At 33.1% G+C, this 15959-nt stretch overlaps 1 protein-coding gene across 2 annotated transcripts in view; it reads right to left on the bottom strand.

Moving 5' to 3' along the window:
• Lrriq3 (leucine-rich repeats and IQ motif containing 3) overlaps nt 1–15872 on the bottom strand; it is a 146780-nt gene extending 130908 nt beyond the window's left edge. Inside the window, exons 1-3 of one of the 2 annotated variants that reach the window (XM_013514453.1) lie at nt 15618–15872; nt 10647–10895; nt 9094–9417 (exon numbers count right to left, since the gene is read on the bottom strand). In XM_013514453.1, the coding sequence (XP_013369907.1) occupies nt 9094–9417; nt 10647–10895 (573 nt within the window). In that variant the 5' untranslated portion in view covers nt 15618–15872. The remainder of the gene's footprint in view (nt 1–9093; nt 9418–10646; nt 10896–15617) is intronic. The other variant, XM_013514454.1, reaches the window with a different exon arrangement.
• Between the last annotated feature and the right edge of the window lie 87 nt (nt 15873–15959).

Here is a 15959-nt window from a genome sequence, read left to right as displayed (position 1 = left end):
TACTGTGTAGTTATAAATAGCAAAAATTTATTTCTAACAGTTATAGAGGCTGAGAGGTCCAACATAAGTCACCAATAGATTCTGTGGATGTCTGAAAAAGGCTATCTTCCTCTTTTATAGATGATGCCTTCCTACTGTAATCTCGCTGAACTGTGGATGAGGCGATCTTTACAAAGCCTCTTCTGTAAGAGCACTAACACCACTTCCTTGGATGAATCACTTCCCAGAGTACTCACCTCTAAATACCATCATATCAGGAAGCAAATTTCAACCCAGGATTTTTAGGGGAAGCATAAACACTCAGACCACAACAATTCTTATTTTTTATATTTAAAAAAAGAAAAAAATCATTATATTGTGTTTATAAAGTACTTTTAAGTAATAATCCTTTTTTGTAAAGCAAAGACTAACCTTTACTGATTTATAGTATAAATGTGATTTCCCAAATCTGCACGTATGTTTGTTTACTGTACTTTGTCTAGTGATATTTAGATTTGGCTCAGCAAAGAAGGTGTTCAATATTTAGTATACAAAAGTGCACAAGAAAGAAAGGGGGAAACGAGGGGAAAGAACACAGGAGGAAATAAAGACAACAATTGTCCTCATCAGATCCAGTTCTTACCAGCAAAGAACCACTAAATTCACACTGCAGTTTATAGATGAGTCCTGCTTCCTACTGAGTTATAGTTCCTTCTCTTTAAGGAGATATGTAGAATAATCATCAGCTATGAGCAGTGCTAATGTCTCTTCCAGAAGAAAAAATAAATTACAGGTATACTATAGCTTTCTGATGTCCTAAAACAATTATTTTGCAAAATGCCAATAAAGGTATCCCTGTAAATTTATGCTAATGCCATAAACCATTTGGTATCTCAAGGTAAGTGGAAGTTTTCTCTTCTGTAGGAAAAGTAATGCATTTCCTCCACTACAGGAGTGATGCTCTGAATAAAAACTGCATTAGTTAAATCTCAGAGCAAGCTGCGTGCTGTGGAGTTAAATAACCCATCTATCCTTCTTTTCATCATCTATATAATGGAGATATAATATTATCCCATTGGGTTGTTGTAATGTAATATTTATAAAGCATTCAAAATAATAGCTGGAGCATGTTAAGCATCAAAACAATGTTACCTATCAATATATTTTTACAGTATTACTTAAAATAATACAGTGTTTTAGATTTTTTAAGGGACTTTCACATGCCTTATCATATTTGTACTTCCAAAAGTTAACAGAGAGAAAGCTATAAAGTAAACAATTTATCCAAATTAGAAAATAATGTGAAATTATGAAACTAATAAGCTAAATATAGTATGAAATTTTTCAATCCAATAAGAAGAATTACTGCAAAAATTTGGGAGATAACAACATAACATTTCAGCTGAAATCAATCAATAATCAGTAAAATAAGAGCTAAAATAATGAAATAAATATACTCTACCAAGTACACAGAATGAGTATAATGAAAGACTTGAAAGGAACATTAGTAAATATTTCTGTAATGATTCATATGGAAGAGAATATTTTGCATGCTGATAATGAGAATATCTTTTAAAAATATTCCTAAAACTATATTCTTTTCAAACTACACAAAATTCTACAAAGAAATTACTGATTAACTTAACACTTTAAATATTTCTATACTTTTTTTTTCTTTTCTAGTTCCATGTTTAGTTCTATGTGTATCTAACCCATAAGATTTTTGTTTTGTTTTGTTTTTTTTCCGGTACAGGAATTGAACTCACGACCTCATGCTTGCCAGGCAGGTGCTGTGCCACTGAGCTAAATCCCCAGCCCCCAAACCATAGGATTTTTCACTCCTTTGTGAATTATTCCATCAGAACTTCCTAATTTGGCACAATTTGCTCAGCAAGGGGAAAAGTAGCATATACCAACGGTACAAGTGAAGACTTATGTTAACACACACACACACACACACACACACACACACACACAGTCAAACGCTCTTCACAAACACTATAGATATTTATATACTATAGCTTTGTAATATCACTGTAACAAAATATCTGGGGTGGGCTACTTATGGAGATAATATGTTTATTAGCTGGTTCTGGTGGAAATGCTGATTTTTAATTTTTATTTTGTAGCCTGGAACATTACTGGAATCATTAATTTTTACAGCTCTTTGGTTGAGTCTTTGGAGTTTGCTATGTATAAGATCATGTCAATTGTAAACAGTGACTATTTGATTCTGGCCTGCCAATTTGTATGCCTTTTCTTTCTTTTGCCTGATTGTTCTGGCCAGGATGATCACCGTGTTAGATAAAAATGGTCAAATCAAATGGAATACTTGCCTTGATCTTAGAAGAATAGCTTTGTTTCTTTGGATTGATTAAGAAATTAGCTGTGAAGATTTTCTAAATCTCCTTTATGATGTTTACAAACTGTCCTCTACTTAAGCTGTTGAGTTTTGTCATGTGTGAATGACAAACTTCATTGAATGATTTTTCTGTGTCACTTTAGATTATCATGTGATTTTATCCTTGGATGATGTGATAATGTAATGCATCACACTGATTGATTCTCATTTATTAAAGGATCCCTGCTTATCGGGATAAATCCTACCTGGTAATGACACATAATATTGTTATGTGTTATTGAATTCTATTGCCTAAAATTTTATTGAGGATGTCCTTTTAAATGCACATCTGAAGCACTGACATAAACTTTCCTTGTGGTTTCATTGTCTGGCTTAGGTATCGGTGTGATGCTGACCTCCCTAAAATGTTACACGATAGTCCTTTCAGCTCTAATTTTGGAAAAGTGTAAAAGGTATTTCGTTAATATTTCTTTGAAGATTTAGGTGACTTAAGTCATGGCCCTGGACTTTTCTTTATTGCAAAGCTTTTCCACTACTTCTTATTGTCTTCTTGGCTTTCTACTTCTTCTTGATTTAATCTTTCACATTTTTCACTCAGCACTTTGCACATAACATTCCATTCTCTCCTGGTCTATAACTTTTCTTTTGAGAAATCTACTAACCCTTTTATGTAGATTCACTTGTATTTGTAGAGTCATTTTTCTCTTGTGGCTTTCAAATTTCTCTTTACAAGATTTTTGCTCAATTATAATTTGTCTTGGAATAGATCTCTTTAGGTTCAATGTCTTTGTAAACACTTAGGCATTACAAGCTGGATATCCATTTTCTTCCCCAGATTTGGAAAATTTTCTGTCATTAGTTTTTATTTTTTAAATAAACTTTCTCCCCTTTCTCTCTCTTGACCTTCTATGAAATGCATAAATATGTTACTTTGCTTGATAATCTTTCATAAGTCTCCTAGCTTCTTTCATTCTTTTTATCTTTTTGTTTCTGGACTCATTTCAAAGAACATCTTTGGTTTCATGAATTCTTTCCTCTATTTGATAAAATTGGCTACTGAAGCTATCTACTGAACTTTCATGTCAGTCACTGTACTGTTCAGTTTTGTGGTTTCTCTTTGTTATTACTTAGTGACTTTTATATATATATATATTTAACTTCTCTTTTTCATGTGTTATTTTTCTGATATATGTATATTTCTATGTTCTTTTGTAATTTACTGACTTTCCTTACTATTGTTGTGAAAATTTTGTCACTAAATTTATAGATCTCATTTCTATGGACTTGGTTACTGGAGCTGTATTAGTTTCCTTTAATGTTTGATTCTCTGTATTTATATGATTGTACTGGTGACTAAACATTTGAAGATGCACCCATGTCTTCTAGAATTTACAGCTTTGTTTGAATATCAAAGGACAATTCATAAGTCACCCCACTCTGCAATAGTGAATGGTCATTTTGCTGGCTCTTACAGTTATCAGAGCCTACTATTAGGGTCCATTACATACAAAGACAGACGGGACCTCAAGAGTCCAAAGGCAGATTAAGTCAGCTTGTGACCTCAGGTAGGATAAACTAGATGGCATCAGGTTTGGGTAAGACAACTGGCAAGGCCAGTGGGGCTAGCCCGTATCTGTGCATGCTAGCCACTGAGAGCCTCTCTCACTTTTTCTTTGTTTCTAGATGTTTCCTAATGATCTACCTATGTGCATTCCTCTAGTGTTCTTCATGAGGTCAAGCAGAAATGCACCTCTCATGCAATGCGTCTGAATCCCAAGGAATTTGGATATGCTTCAATGAATATATCATAGGTCAATGGTCTCCTCCTTATTGCTCTTCTGTACTAACTTGGGGAAAGCAATGAAAAAATAATATAAAAATAGTTTTTATTATATTATAATATTTTTTCCCACAGATTTTGTACTCTATTGTGGTATTTTAACCAACCCCTTAGATTTCTAGAGTTTTCATAAAGACATTTTTCACCTAGGCATAGTTGCTGAATTGATGCTTCTATGAGAACCTAAGGCTAGTCTCTTCGATTCCTCTATCCAGCTAGTACCACTGGTAAGGATATTTGTTATACCTTTTGTAAATTATTTTTATTTGTTTCAGATATACATATTATAATGAACTGATACATTTAAAAATGTCAGGTTTTACCAATTTCACTTGAAATATATAGAAAATTGACCACCTTTAGCAACTCTCTACATCTTTTAAAATACATTTCTTCTACATATATTTAATAACATCAGATTCTGTAGTGCTTTTCTCCATCAACCTTTAAACATAATTGCAAAGGCACAAGAAAAGAAAAGTAGACTTAACTTACCATATTTTTCACTATATTTTTTCTTTCTGCCTGATATGCCAAAACTTTTTTATACAATTTCTTTCTATGCAGAAAATTTCCTCTAGTCATTATTTTTTGATGAGACTTCTAGTGACAAATTCTTTTAGTTTTCTTTAATTTTAAAGTATATGAATTCCTTCTTCATTCATAAAGAATATTTTCATTGCTGATACCAGTGTCGGCAAATCTATGGCATGTGTATTATCTGTTTGTTTGTTTAAGACATAAGATGTTAATACATAAATTGTTTCTTCTAAACTAAAACCTCAGTATTCAGGTTTAATTGCAGTGTTGGCACTCTGTGATAAATAAGTGGGTTTGAACTGCAGTTTGGGCACTGCTTTTGAAAAGGTTTCGCCATCACTGGCCTACATGCTTCTGGATTAATGGTTTTCTTTCAGAACCTGAAAAGTATTTTGCTACTTGATTCTATTCTCTACAGTTTTTCATGAGAGACTTTGTCCACTTAAAGGTAAGTAAACTGTTATCTGCACACAATGTAAGAGAGTAGTGATCAGATATAGTCTCCCAAATCATACCCCATAATCTTATCCTTTAAACTAGGCTGCATCTTCTATTTCCAATATCTCCCAATGTCATCGAATTTTGGAGTCACCTGTGAGTTAATATACTTGATTGGTAAAACCACGCCCATCCATTGGTAACCAAGCCTTACCATATGAGTTTTATGGGGCAGGGAGTATTTCAAATACAAAATATAAACCAGGCATGGCAGCACATGCCTGTAATCCCAGCACTCAGAAGGCTGAGGAAGGAGGATCACCGCGAGTTCAAGGCCAGCCTGAACAACATAGTGAGACCCTGCCTCAAACAAACAAACAATCATTTAATAATTTGAAATGTTAATTCCACATTGTTGGTGACTAATGTAATACACTTTGTTTCATTCTACTTAATATATATGCTTAGTATTTTACACTTACTTATATGCATTACTTTTGTTGTAAGCAGTCTTGTTAATAACCATGTTGATTTCAGCTTCTACATTTTTATAATGAATTTATAATTTATTTCAAGTTTTATAATACAAGTTTATCAATAAATTAAAATTAGTTTTTTTGTAAACATAGCATTATTTTTTTCTTATTGTATGTGTGTTCTTCATATAGACTATATTCCATTTTTTATCTCCCCTAGTTTTGGGAAGAACAAAACATGTCAGAATGGCATGTGGGGCAAAGCTACTCATGTCATGAAGGTTGCAAAGCAGGGCAGAGAAAAAGAGTCCCAGTGACAGCTGTACCTTCCCAAGACAGACTGCAAACCCCCCGCTCCAACTGACCCCCAACTTCCAGCTGCACATTCAGCTATGAATAGTAGTAGATCATCACTGAATAGTGTAACATTCCCATGAGCCAGTCACCACTCCAGGAGTCACTTAATACAATCAAGTTCAAATTAAGATGAATTGGCACAGTATATTACTCTATTAAGTCAACCAGGAATTCACAGTAAATATTTTTGGCATGTTTTATATATACACACACACACATACACACACACACACACACACATATATATACATACATATATAATGCATTTTTATATTTTTTGACATTTACATGGAAAGTAAAAACAAATGATGTCAAATGCTTGAGCTGTAAGTCTCTACCTCAAATTACCATTGTTCCACTACATTATCAATTTCATTTTCACTCCACGATAAAAAGTGTTATCAGCCATTCCAGAATCTATAGTTTCTTTTTTATTTATTTCTTTTTTTACTTTTTGCAGGCCTTGTGGTTAAACTCAGGGATGCTCTGTCACTGACTTATATCCTCAGCCTTATTAATTAATTAATTTATTTATTTATTTATTCATTCATTCATTTATTTATGTATTTATTTTAGGGTCTTGCCACCTTGTCCACACTGACCTCAAACTTATGATTCATCTGTTTTGAACCCCATCTTATCCTTCCTTCCTTGCTAATAGAATAGAGTTTTTTTTTTAAAGAAGTAAATGTGTCGACTTAAAAAAACTGATCATTTGTATATAATGGTAGCCATGTAAGCCAGTTATCATAATGAAAGTATACTAAGTAAGACATTCATAGGGGCTATTATTTACCTAATAAAAACTTGACAGGCATGGCTGACATGTACTTTCCTATCTCATCAATCTCTTTTTTATACTCAATCAACAGTGTCCAGGTTCAAAATATTAAAGGTGTATTTCTTATTCTTCTTCTCTTACATTCAGTTAAAAATATCCCATCAATTTTAAATGGGTAGGAGATCAAAAGATGGGTGAAGGGATGAAAACCAAATTGAGATGTGTAAACACATGTACCAACTCTCCACAAAGAATTTAAATGTTCTGTACTGCAAATATGTATTAATAAAGTTAAATACTGAAAATACCTCATCAGATCTCTGCACTGTCATTTGTGATGCAATTCAGATTGAAGGACTAGCTATGCTAGACAGATTTATGGAAATCCCATTTTCATGAAATTGGATGCCTCATCTTCTTTTGTGAAATAAGAGTAATATCCTTCCATATCAAAGGAAGTGATGAACAATAAGTGAGATATTTTTCAGAAAACCATGTTCTACCTACCTTAACTAAAATAACCCACATCTCTACCCTTTTCCTCCTGTATTAATCCTTTACTTTTTTCTAAATAACATTGTCCAGTATTCATGGTTGTTTTTGTTTTATTTCAACTTGCATGATTATTTCCTATTATTTTCCACTGGACACAAGTGAAAGTATGAAATTTGTTAAATATTAACTACCAGTGAATCTTCAAGACTTAGAAGAATCCACCTCATTTATCATATGACAGATTTTGTATCTAATGAAAGAGTGAAAAAATAAAATTTATTAAGTACCTATGACAATGACTTTCACCAAATAAGTGTTTGCTACCTTCTACACCACTAATTTGACACTGTTGTCTACCTTTATAAACCCCAGTCACATCATTTCTTGCCTAAAGTAATTCATCACCCTAGCTTTATCTCTTCCCCACAATACTCAACCAGCAAAATATGGGGTTGGGCAGTATTTATTTATAGAGGACATACTATGAGAGAACCATTCTATTTTCCTACTCGTATAAAGTAATTGATATTCTTAAGAAATTTACATTGCTCAGTGTTCACTCAAGTTACCCTCTAACAATTTCTCCTCCTCAATTTTCTTTTTTCCTAAAGAAACTTCAGTCCATAAATCTGTTTGATTTTCCTTAAAGGTATCAGTGTGGTCCTACTTTTGATTATACTGTAATATACAAGTAGAATACCGAAATGAAATTCTCACTTGAGGTCCAGGTTTAAGACATTAGACTCAAACAGTGTCTTACCTTTAAAATTTTTTAACCATTTATTACAGATTATTGAAAACAAAGTTTTTAAAATTATTATTGCAGAATCATTAGTATACTTATATATTTAAAGAATCACATGCAGTTATAAGAAAAGTTTAGAACTAAGCTACCTTATGCATGACTACTCCTCAGGGTTCATATACCCTTTCAATTGTATCACCATTTGAAATAATCTCCTATTCTTCAAGATTTTGTACATATTCACTCTTGTTCCAAATAATGACATTTTGGTTGATATACATATACATGGTGTTCCAATTAGATTTTATCACCTATTGATGGCTTCGTATCTTTGGGTAAATACACTGTATGATGTTCTGAGAAGGGTGAATATATGTAACAATACATTTTTTAAAACATATTCAAAGACAGATAGATACATAGATCACACCCAAAACACTATCTATTATATGATTTATTGCTTACTATATCTTATACCTGACGTTCTACTAACTGTTGCAAAGTTAATCCTCTCTTTTGAACTCTTATTTGTTTACTTGAACATTCATATGCTATAATGTTTGTCTTATTTTTATCAACACAGTATTCTTTACTTTTCTGTATTTTTATCAATCCAGTATCCTCTAATCCTATTACAAAATAGTATTCTGTGTTTTCTCAATTACTTATTCCAATATTTTATAAACCAACAGATGATGAATTGATTGTGACAATGTCACCAAATTGTGTAAAAATTGAATATTTTATCCTTTTCCAACAGGACAAATTGTTCCTTTTAGTACTCAAATATTTTCCAATGAAATTATTCATGTAAAAATATAAATAAATTATAGATCTACTCTCAAATTTTTAAAAAAGTATTTTTAAATGCTTGGTGATTTTAAGCTCCACATTTTTATACAACAGGTACAGAAGCCTTTAAAAATTTTTAGGTATAAACTGTTAGTATATTCACTGATTTGTTATATTTTATAGAAATGATTCAAACTATGAATAAATTATATAAGTAGGTTTAGCATGTAAAAGCTAGAATTTTACTTCTCTAAATTTATTTAAAATGAAATCAATGCAGCCAATTACCTTTCTTAAAGCAGGGCAGAAGTTAAAGAAAAGTCGGTCATTACATGTTTTGAATCTTTCAGGAAGAGGCCAGTTCTGAATTATTTCTTCATCAGAAATCACATGATGATCCAGCGCTTTGAGAGTCCATATACTGTTAACAAGAACATGTCTGTACCCTTTTTTAAGGCTTACTGGACAATCAAACATGGTGAGAGCAATGAGGGCTGGACAGGCAGATAATGCACATAAGTTCTTCAGCTTAACAAAGCCATTGTCATGAAGGTAGAGGAGTTTTAGATTCTTTAATCCACTCCAAAAATCAGTATCTGGTAGACTCTTTATCTGAAATATTATTAAAAAATATTTTAGTTAAGAGTATTACTTTTCTACAAATTACACAGAAAATGTAAAACATTAAACATCAAAAACTAAGTTCCTTCCAAATGGCAAAACTCTAATTTATTATTGAAAAGAAAGGTTTCCATTATCTATACATTGAGAATTTGGAATAAGCTATTGTTGGAGACCACTACAAAGTGCCTCTGAGCAGGATTTAATATTAACCAATTGGCTTTCTGTGTTCACCTGTGAATCTGTCCAAGGCCCAGGCTCCTTATCTGGAAATGGCGGACTCACAGTAAGTGAACCTCCATGAGTCAATAATCCTGCTAGAACCTGTAGTGATGGATGAAACCAGAAATCCTCAAAGGACAGACAAGATCACAACCAAGGACACCTGGGTCAGATCTCAACTAGATAAGACTATAGCCTCAGGCATCTGATTCTTCAGTGGATTAACTTCGTACCTTACTTAGAGAAGTCCTTGAGTGGTTCTGCCCTTCTTGAGTACTCCACTCCCTTCTTCTGATAACCAAATAAATATGGGCCACCCAGAGAAGATCATGGTCTTAGCCCTGAAAGAATCTTGAATTATGTGAGAGGGCTTTAATCATCCTGGGGCCCTGAAATCATTCCATTTGCCTTTCTTTATTTAGCCTTTGCTGTACATTCATTCAGGAGAATGCAGACCTAATCAGCCCACAATAACTAAGGGATATTATTATCCCCATAAGCTATCATAATATACATATTCCAGTTCAATTTCCTTGGAAACAGGCTGACTTTAAACTTTTCTAATATACTCCTGAAATGAAGAATTAATGAGTCAAGAAGTATTTTTATACAGTCTATAAATTTAAGAAGTAAAATACACCAAACCATGCACTGTTCATTTTTTTCTTTTCTTTTCTTTTTTTTTTTTTTTTTTTTTTTTTTTTTTTTTTTTTTTTTTTTTTTTTTTCTGGTACCGGGAATTGAACTCGTGACCTCACGCTTGCCAGGCAGGTGCTGTGCCAATGAGCTAAATCCCCAGCCCCCATCTATTTTTACTTTAAAAATTTGTTCATATTTTTAATTTCATGTCTATGCACATGGTGCTTTTAAATTTATTTTAAAATTTTTGTTTATAATTTAAGTAAAAAAAACCTGGAAAATATTGTGAATCGATAACACAAGTGTGTATCATACATAAACTTTATTTAGATACAAATATCTTAAATATTTTTGCTTACCTGATTTCCATGGAGATCAAGTTTGATTAATTTTATACAAGTTTGAAGTGGATGTATATCTGTAATAAAATTGTTTGAGAAAATGCACACTCTAAGAGAAATGCATGATTGCACATTTTCCATAGATTTTAAGTGAAGACCATTGAATTTTATAAAAACAAAATCTTTCTGATCTTCTATGATATTCTCATTATAATGACTCCACTCTTCATGATTGATTAGTTCCTCTATGATTGTTCCATGAAACATCTAGGATAAATGGATAATGGTTTAAAATACTCATCACCTTTAAAAACCTACTTAAACCCATACCACTTCCATAGAAGGAAACAAAAAAGGAGACAAGCAAAGCCGTACTTTAACATAGCTAGTAAAATCATTCTGCTTTATGTATAAGTAAATAAAAAAATATTCACCAAACAACTAACAAGGCAAGAGAACAACAGATATTGGAGAAAGGGTGAAAAAATGCAGTCAGATAAAATTAAATTGGAATATAGATTTCCAAATGTAATCAACAGTATTTATTTCTTAAAAGGACAATTTGCCATCATATTATGTATTTTTATGGCAATTTCATTAGGCATCTAGAATTCAGAAATCTAAAAGCATGTGAGTTTGACTAATTAAATTTATCTAAAACTTGTGGCTCAATACTTTAGTACATAATCTTACATGATATCACTCATATATATATATGATTTTGATCTAATTATTTATGGGCAATTTCAGCTTTCATGAAAGGAAGTCAGTAATGATAGTATAGAAAAAATGTATAACCTCAAGTCATCTACCTGGGGGCTCCTTGAAAGATTAAGAATAAATTTCTACCATGTGCAGGTAAATTAAATCAACATAATTCAAATGAAAATAAATGAGAAAATCTAGATAAACTCATACTATATCAAGATAACAACTGATGAATCAATATTAGTACATTATTAACTAAAATAGTTCATATTTTACAATAGGGCTTACTCTCTTATCTTCTGTAGGTTTCTACTAATGTACAATGGCATGCCTATGCTATTATTGTACCATACAGAATCAGAAAAGAAATTTGTAAGAATTAAAAACCAGTGTGGCTCAGGGGATATTAGTCTAAATGTGAGACAATCATATTTCCTAATTCAATGCCTTTTCTTTCCATTTTGTACAATGTCTACTTTTTAGCTTTAAAAAATATATCTCAGCAAAAATGTGTAAGAATTAAATATTGTAATTAAACACACTTGGGTTTTATGATTTAAGAAATTCTTTAAAAAAGAATGAAAACATTTAAGTTTCCTAATTTTTTAAGGTGTTTTAAAGGTTCAAAACTCAGATTTGCATAACAAACAAACCAAGACAGAATTAAGGAAGCTAAAATTAAAAGCTCTTATTTTCTTCCTTATTAATTTACCTAATAGCAACCAGATTTAATTGACATCCACTACTTAATTTGATAGCAGAAAATATATTCTTCTCAAGTTTTTACACAGAAAATTCACTCACCAAGATAAACACACATAGGTCATAAAACTTAAATTTAGAAGAATGCTACAATATCATTCTTAATCACATTATATAAACCATACTTATAGAATAAAAAGGAAATGACTCCTAAGTTTCATCTTTACCCCTAAATTTTCCATGTAAAATAAGTAGTACCAAATATAAGAAGTGAAAACTATACAAGATTCTAATTAAGAAATATCTAAAATAAATACCAAGAAATAAAAAATGTATGCTGTATATCACTACTATTTTAAATAACATATAATTAATATTGTGAAGAAATTTTCATACAAATGTCTTACTGATTGTACCAGTTATAAACGAAATTTTTCTTTTGTCTTTCTGAGACAGGGTCTCACTATGCAGTTCAGGCTGGCCTTGAGCTCACTTTGTAGCTCTGTCTGGTCTCAAACTCACAGTGATCTTCCTGCCTCAGCCTCCTGAGTGCTGGGATGCGCCACCATGCCTACACCAGTTTTAGATTTAAATACTCATTCTCTAGAATTTTTATGTGCTAGGAATACATGTATATTATTAAGAAAATATTAAACTCTTCGATGATATATATAGAAAAAACAGATTTTATAAAAAATAGTATTAAGCAAGTAAAATTCTGCACATGACACAGAATTATCAAAGTAGCTGCTAATATTTGCATGTGAAATGAAATCATGCAAAAGATAGAGTTATGAATTTAGAATTTCTATAACATATAATTCAATTTATATTAACTAAAGCAATGTTATTTTTAAAACACTTTTGACAACAGATGTATTGAGACAATTTTGTTTTGATGAATTGGCATAAGTGCATATCACAGACAAAATGCTGGGGTAGGTGTGTATGAATATAGTTTTATGACTAGGAATTTTTGAAAATCTGGCAAGTAGGGAGTGTTCTACACCACTGACAGAGGAGAAATGAGAGAGGGGACGTTGACATAAAAAGAAATAAAATGTGTCCTGTACATGTCCCATGTATCAAGAATGAATGTACCCCAAATATGGATAGTACTAATAAAATAAAATAATATAAAGAAATTTAAGAAACAAAACTTTAGGTTTCCCAAATCTCAAAATTCTTTTAAAGGAAATCCCAGGGGGAAAACGGAATTAATTACATGATAAAGAAAGCAGGCATGATAAAAAAACAAATAAATATTGAAACATTTATCTTTAATTCATCAGAAAACTCTAAATGTTAATTTTTTGTTAATAAGATGTGCTAAACTCTGCTATCTCAGGATGTATACATCTCTTTTTGGGGGTAATTCTCTTGCAGACCAAGAAATCATAAAAAAGGTTAATATAGAAAGACACTAAATGGTATTGGGTTGGATTTGCATCAAGTCCAGGGCTTGAAAACTGATAAAAATAAGGTTAGTTGTGAATGTTGTAAGTCCATTGGGATGTCCAAGTCAAGAGGCAAACTGACCAATCTGGTATTTGTGAAATCTACAAGGTATTGTTAGATTCTGAAAAATGTCCTCCCTGGAGGATTCCATTCTTAACAAGATATCTGTGTGGTTCTGTATCATTGACAGTAAAATTTGCTCAATGTGCTTATTAAAATGTACACTCTAACAATTACATAGTTGCCTGTGCATCTGATTTACGCAGAGTGAGTGGGCTTACGAATTAGCTAGACTGATATATTTTACTCTTCTAAAATAATCCTCTGGCCGATACCTGGTAAAGTCTCTTTGGCAACATGCTTCACTAAAATAACACTCTTGTAGCTTAAAACTGTCTAAGCCATAGTATCTCAGTTTTATGATATGAAAATAAATTTAAAGTTCCTAATTTCCTATAATTATTCGCTACAATTATTGCTGAGGATATTTACTACTCAGGGTTCAGCATTTTAAAAAAATTTTTACATAAAAATTAATGAAACTTTGAGGGAAAAAGGAAGGCAAAAAAACCCCATAGATGGTAATGTGGTAGAAGTTACTTTCAGCATAAGCAATGTAGTTGTACTGACATAAAATAATATCTTTTTCTAATGCTGTCCTTCCTAGATCCAGTCAGTGCTCTATTAGATACACTACAAAATAGAGTCTACTATTTCATCTGTATTGTTCTTTGCATTAATTTTTTCTATAAGCACATTTGTCACTGTTCACTTGACCTTACAATGTACAGTTCACAAACATACACTATTGACCTGTATTCCACTTGGATCTCAACCTAGTTTCACAGTGAAAAATTAATTCCACCTATATGCTGACAATTCACAACACTGTTATCTCAGCCCAGACCTCTTTGGTGAACTACACCCGAATAATGCACACAGCCGCGCACACACACACACACATTTCCACTATATATGCATACACGTTTCTTCTATGTGTCTAAAATCAAATCACAGCCTGTCCTTACCACCCCAACAACATTTTCCATCTGTAGCATTCACCATCTCAGTTGCCACTCTGCCCTCAGGCAGCCAACTTTGACTCCTCTTCTCTCACTCTATTAACCTACAGTTTGCCTTTAAACTATCCACAGTCTGACCGATTAGCCACCAACCGCACTGGTAGCTTCTGGACCAAGCCTTCAACAACTGTCATGGTGTGTGTTACTGCAACCGCCTTCAACAAGTCTCTCCTTTCTCCTTGCTCCATCCCCACTACAATCTATTCTCATATTTCTGAATGGTCTTTCGAAAATAAGGCAAGTCACATTAAAACCCTAGAATAGCTTTGTTTCATTCAAAAGTATAAGCCAAAATCCTTTTTATGTCCCTTTGTTACCTCTGGAATTCTATCTTGTAACTTTCTCTTCTGCAGAGTTTTACCTCACTCAAATTTTCTAAATGTTCTTCAATGAGAATGAATTATTTTTATTAACAAAAAGTTTAAATGACAAAACCCTGAAAGGGTAACTTGTCTTTTTTACGAAGGCTTTCACTGTCAGATAATTAAATATCAAAGTCAAGTTTTTAGTGTATAAAAGAAAAACTAAAGAAAGTCCGCGGGGCTTTAACTACTATGTTCTTGATAAAGATTTTAATGAAGATGTGGTTTCTCAAATAAATCAAACTGTATGGTGCAGTAGAACGAGTTCTGAGGTTGGAATTGAATGCTGTATTTTCTTTAAATCAGGTACTAATTGTGATACCTCAACAAAACTTGGCTGGTGACTGAACTCTACACAACTTCACTGACACTGCCTGGGAGGGCGGCTTGTGCACATATGAGGTGAACCCAAGCAGAGGGGTGGTGTGGCTCCACCGATGGTGAGCGGCGGGGACAAAGCTCAACTTCCTGAAAAGAATATAAAGCTTAAATATTCAGACTGGGTATCTCGACGCTGTGTGGGGGACAGATCTCTCCAGATGACCCAGAGTTAGACATGAGCTGACAAGACGGCCGTTGTTGGGAAGTGATTCCGCTGCTCCCGACTGGGGAGCAGTACTCACATAAACCACTGGGGTTTAAGTACTCACAAACCCCACTGGGGTTTAAGTACTCACATAAACCACTGGGGAGGAATCACCCTGGGAGAGAAAAGAGGAACCTCGGTGATGGTTTCATCTTCTCTGGTGGGTCGCTTCCAACAGTGGTGTCCCCTGACTTGAACCACTCACCGGGTCAACCCGGCTTCAAGGTCTTAAGAACCGGGAAAGGGCGGCCCAGACCCGGCGCAGTCCCACAAATTGCTAGATGGTCTTCTGAGACCAAGAACCGTTGCCAGGGAAACGTGGCAAGCACTGGGCGCAGAACGTCAAGGCTTTCCCTGAAAGAGGCGAGGCCCTAGGGGGCGTGGTTACGTGAGGGACGCAAAAAAGGGCGGGGCTGTATTTTCCAGGAGCAGT

Source organism: Chinchilla lanigera, unplaced genomic scaffold (assembly GCF_000276665.1).
Source record: "Chinchilla lanigera isolate Chin_1 unplaced genomic scaffold, ChiLan1.0 scaffold00022, whole genome shotgun sequence".
Lineage (NCBI taxonomy): Eukaryota > Metazoa > Chordata > Mammalia > Rodentia > Chinchillidae > Chinchilla > Chinchilla lanigera.
The sequence above is the reverse complement of the archived record's forward strand: the minus strand, read 5'-3'. Positions and strand labels throughout refer to the sequence as shown.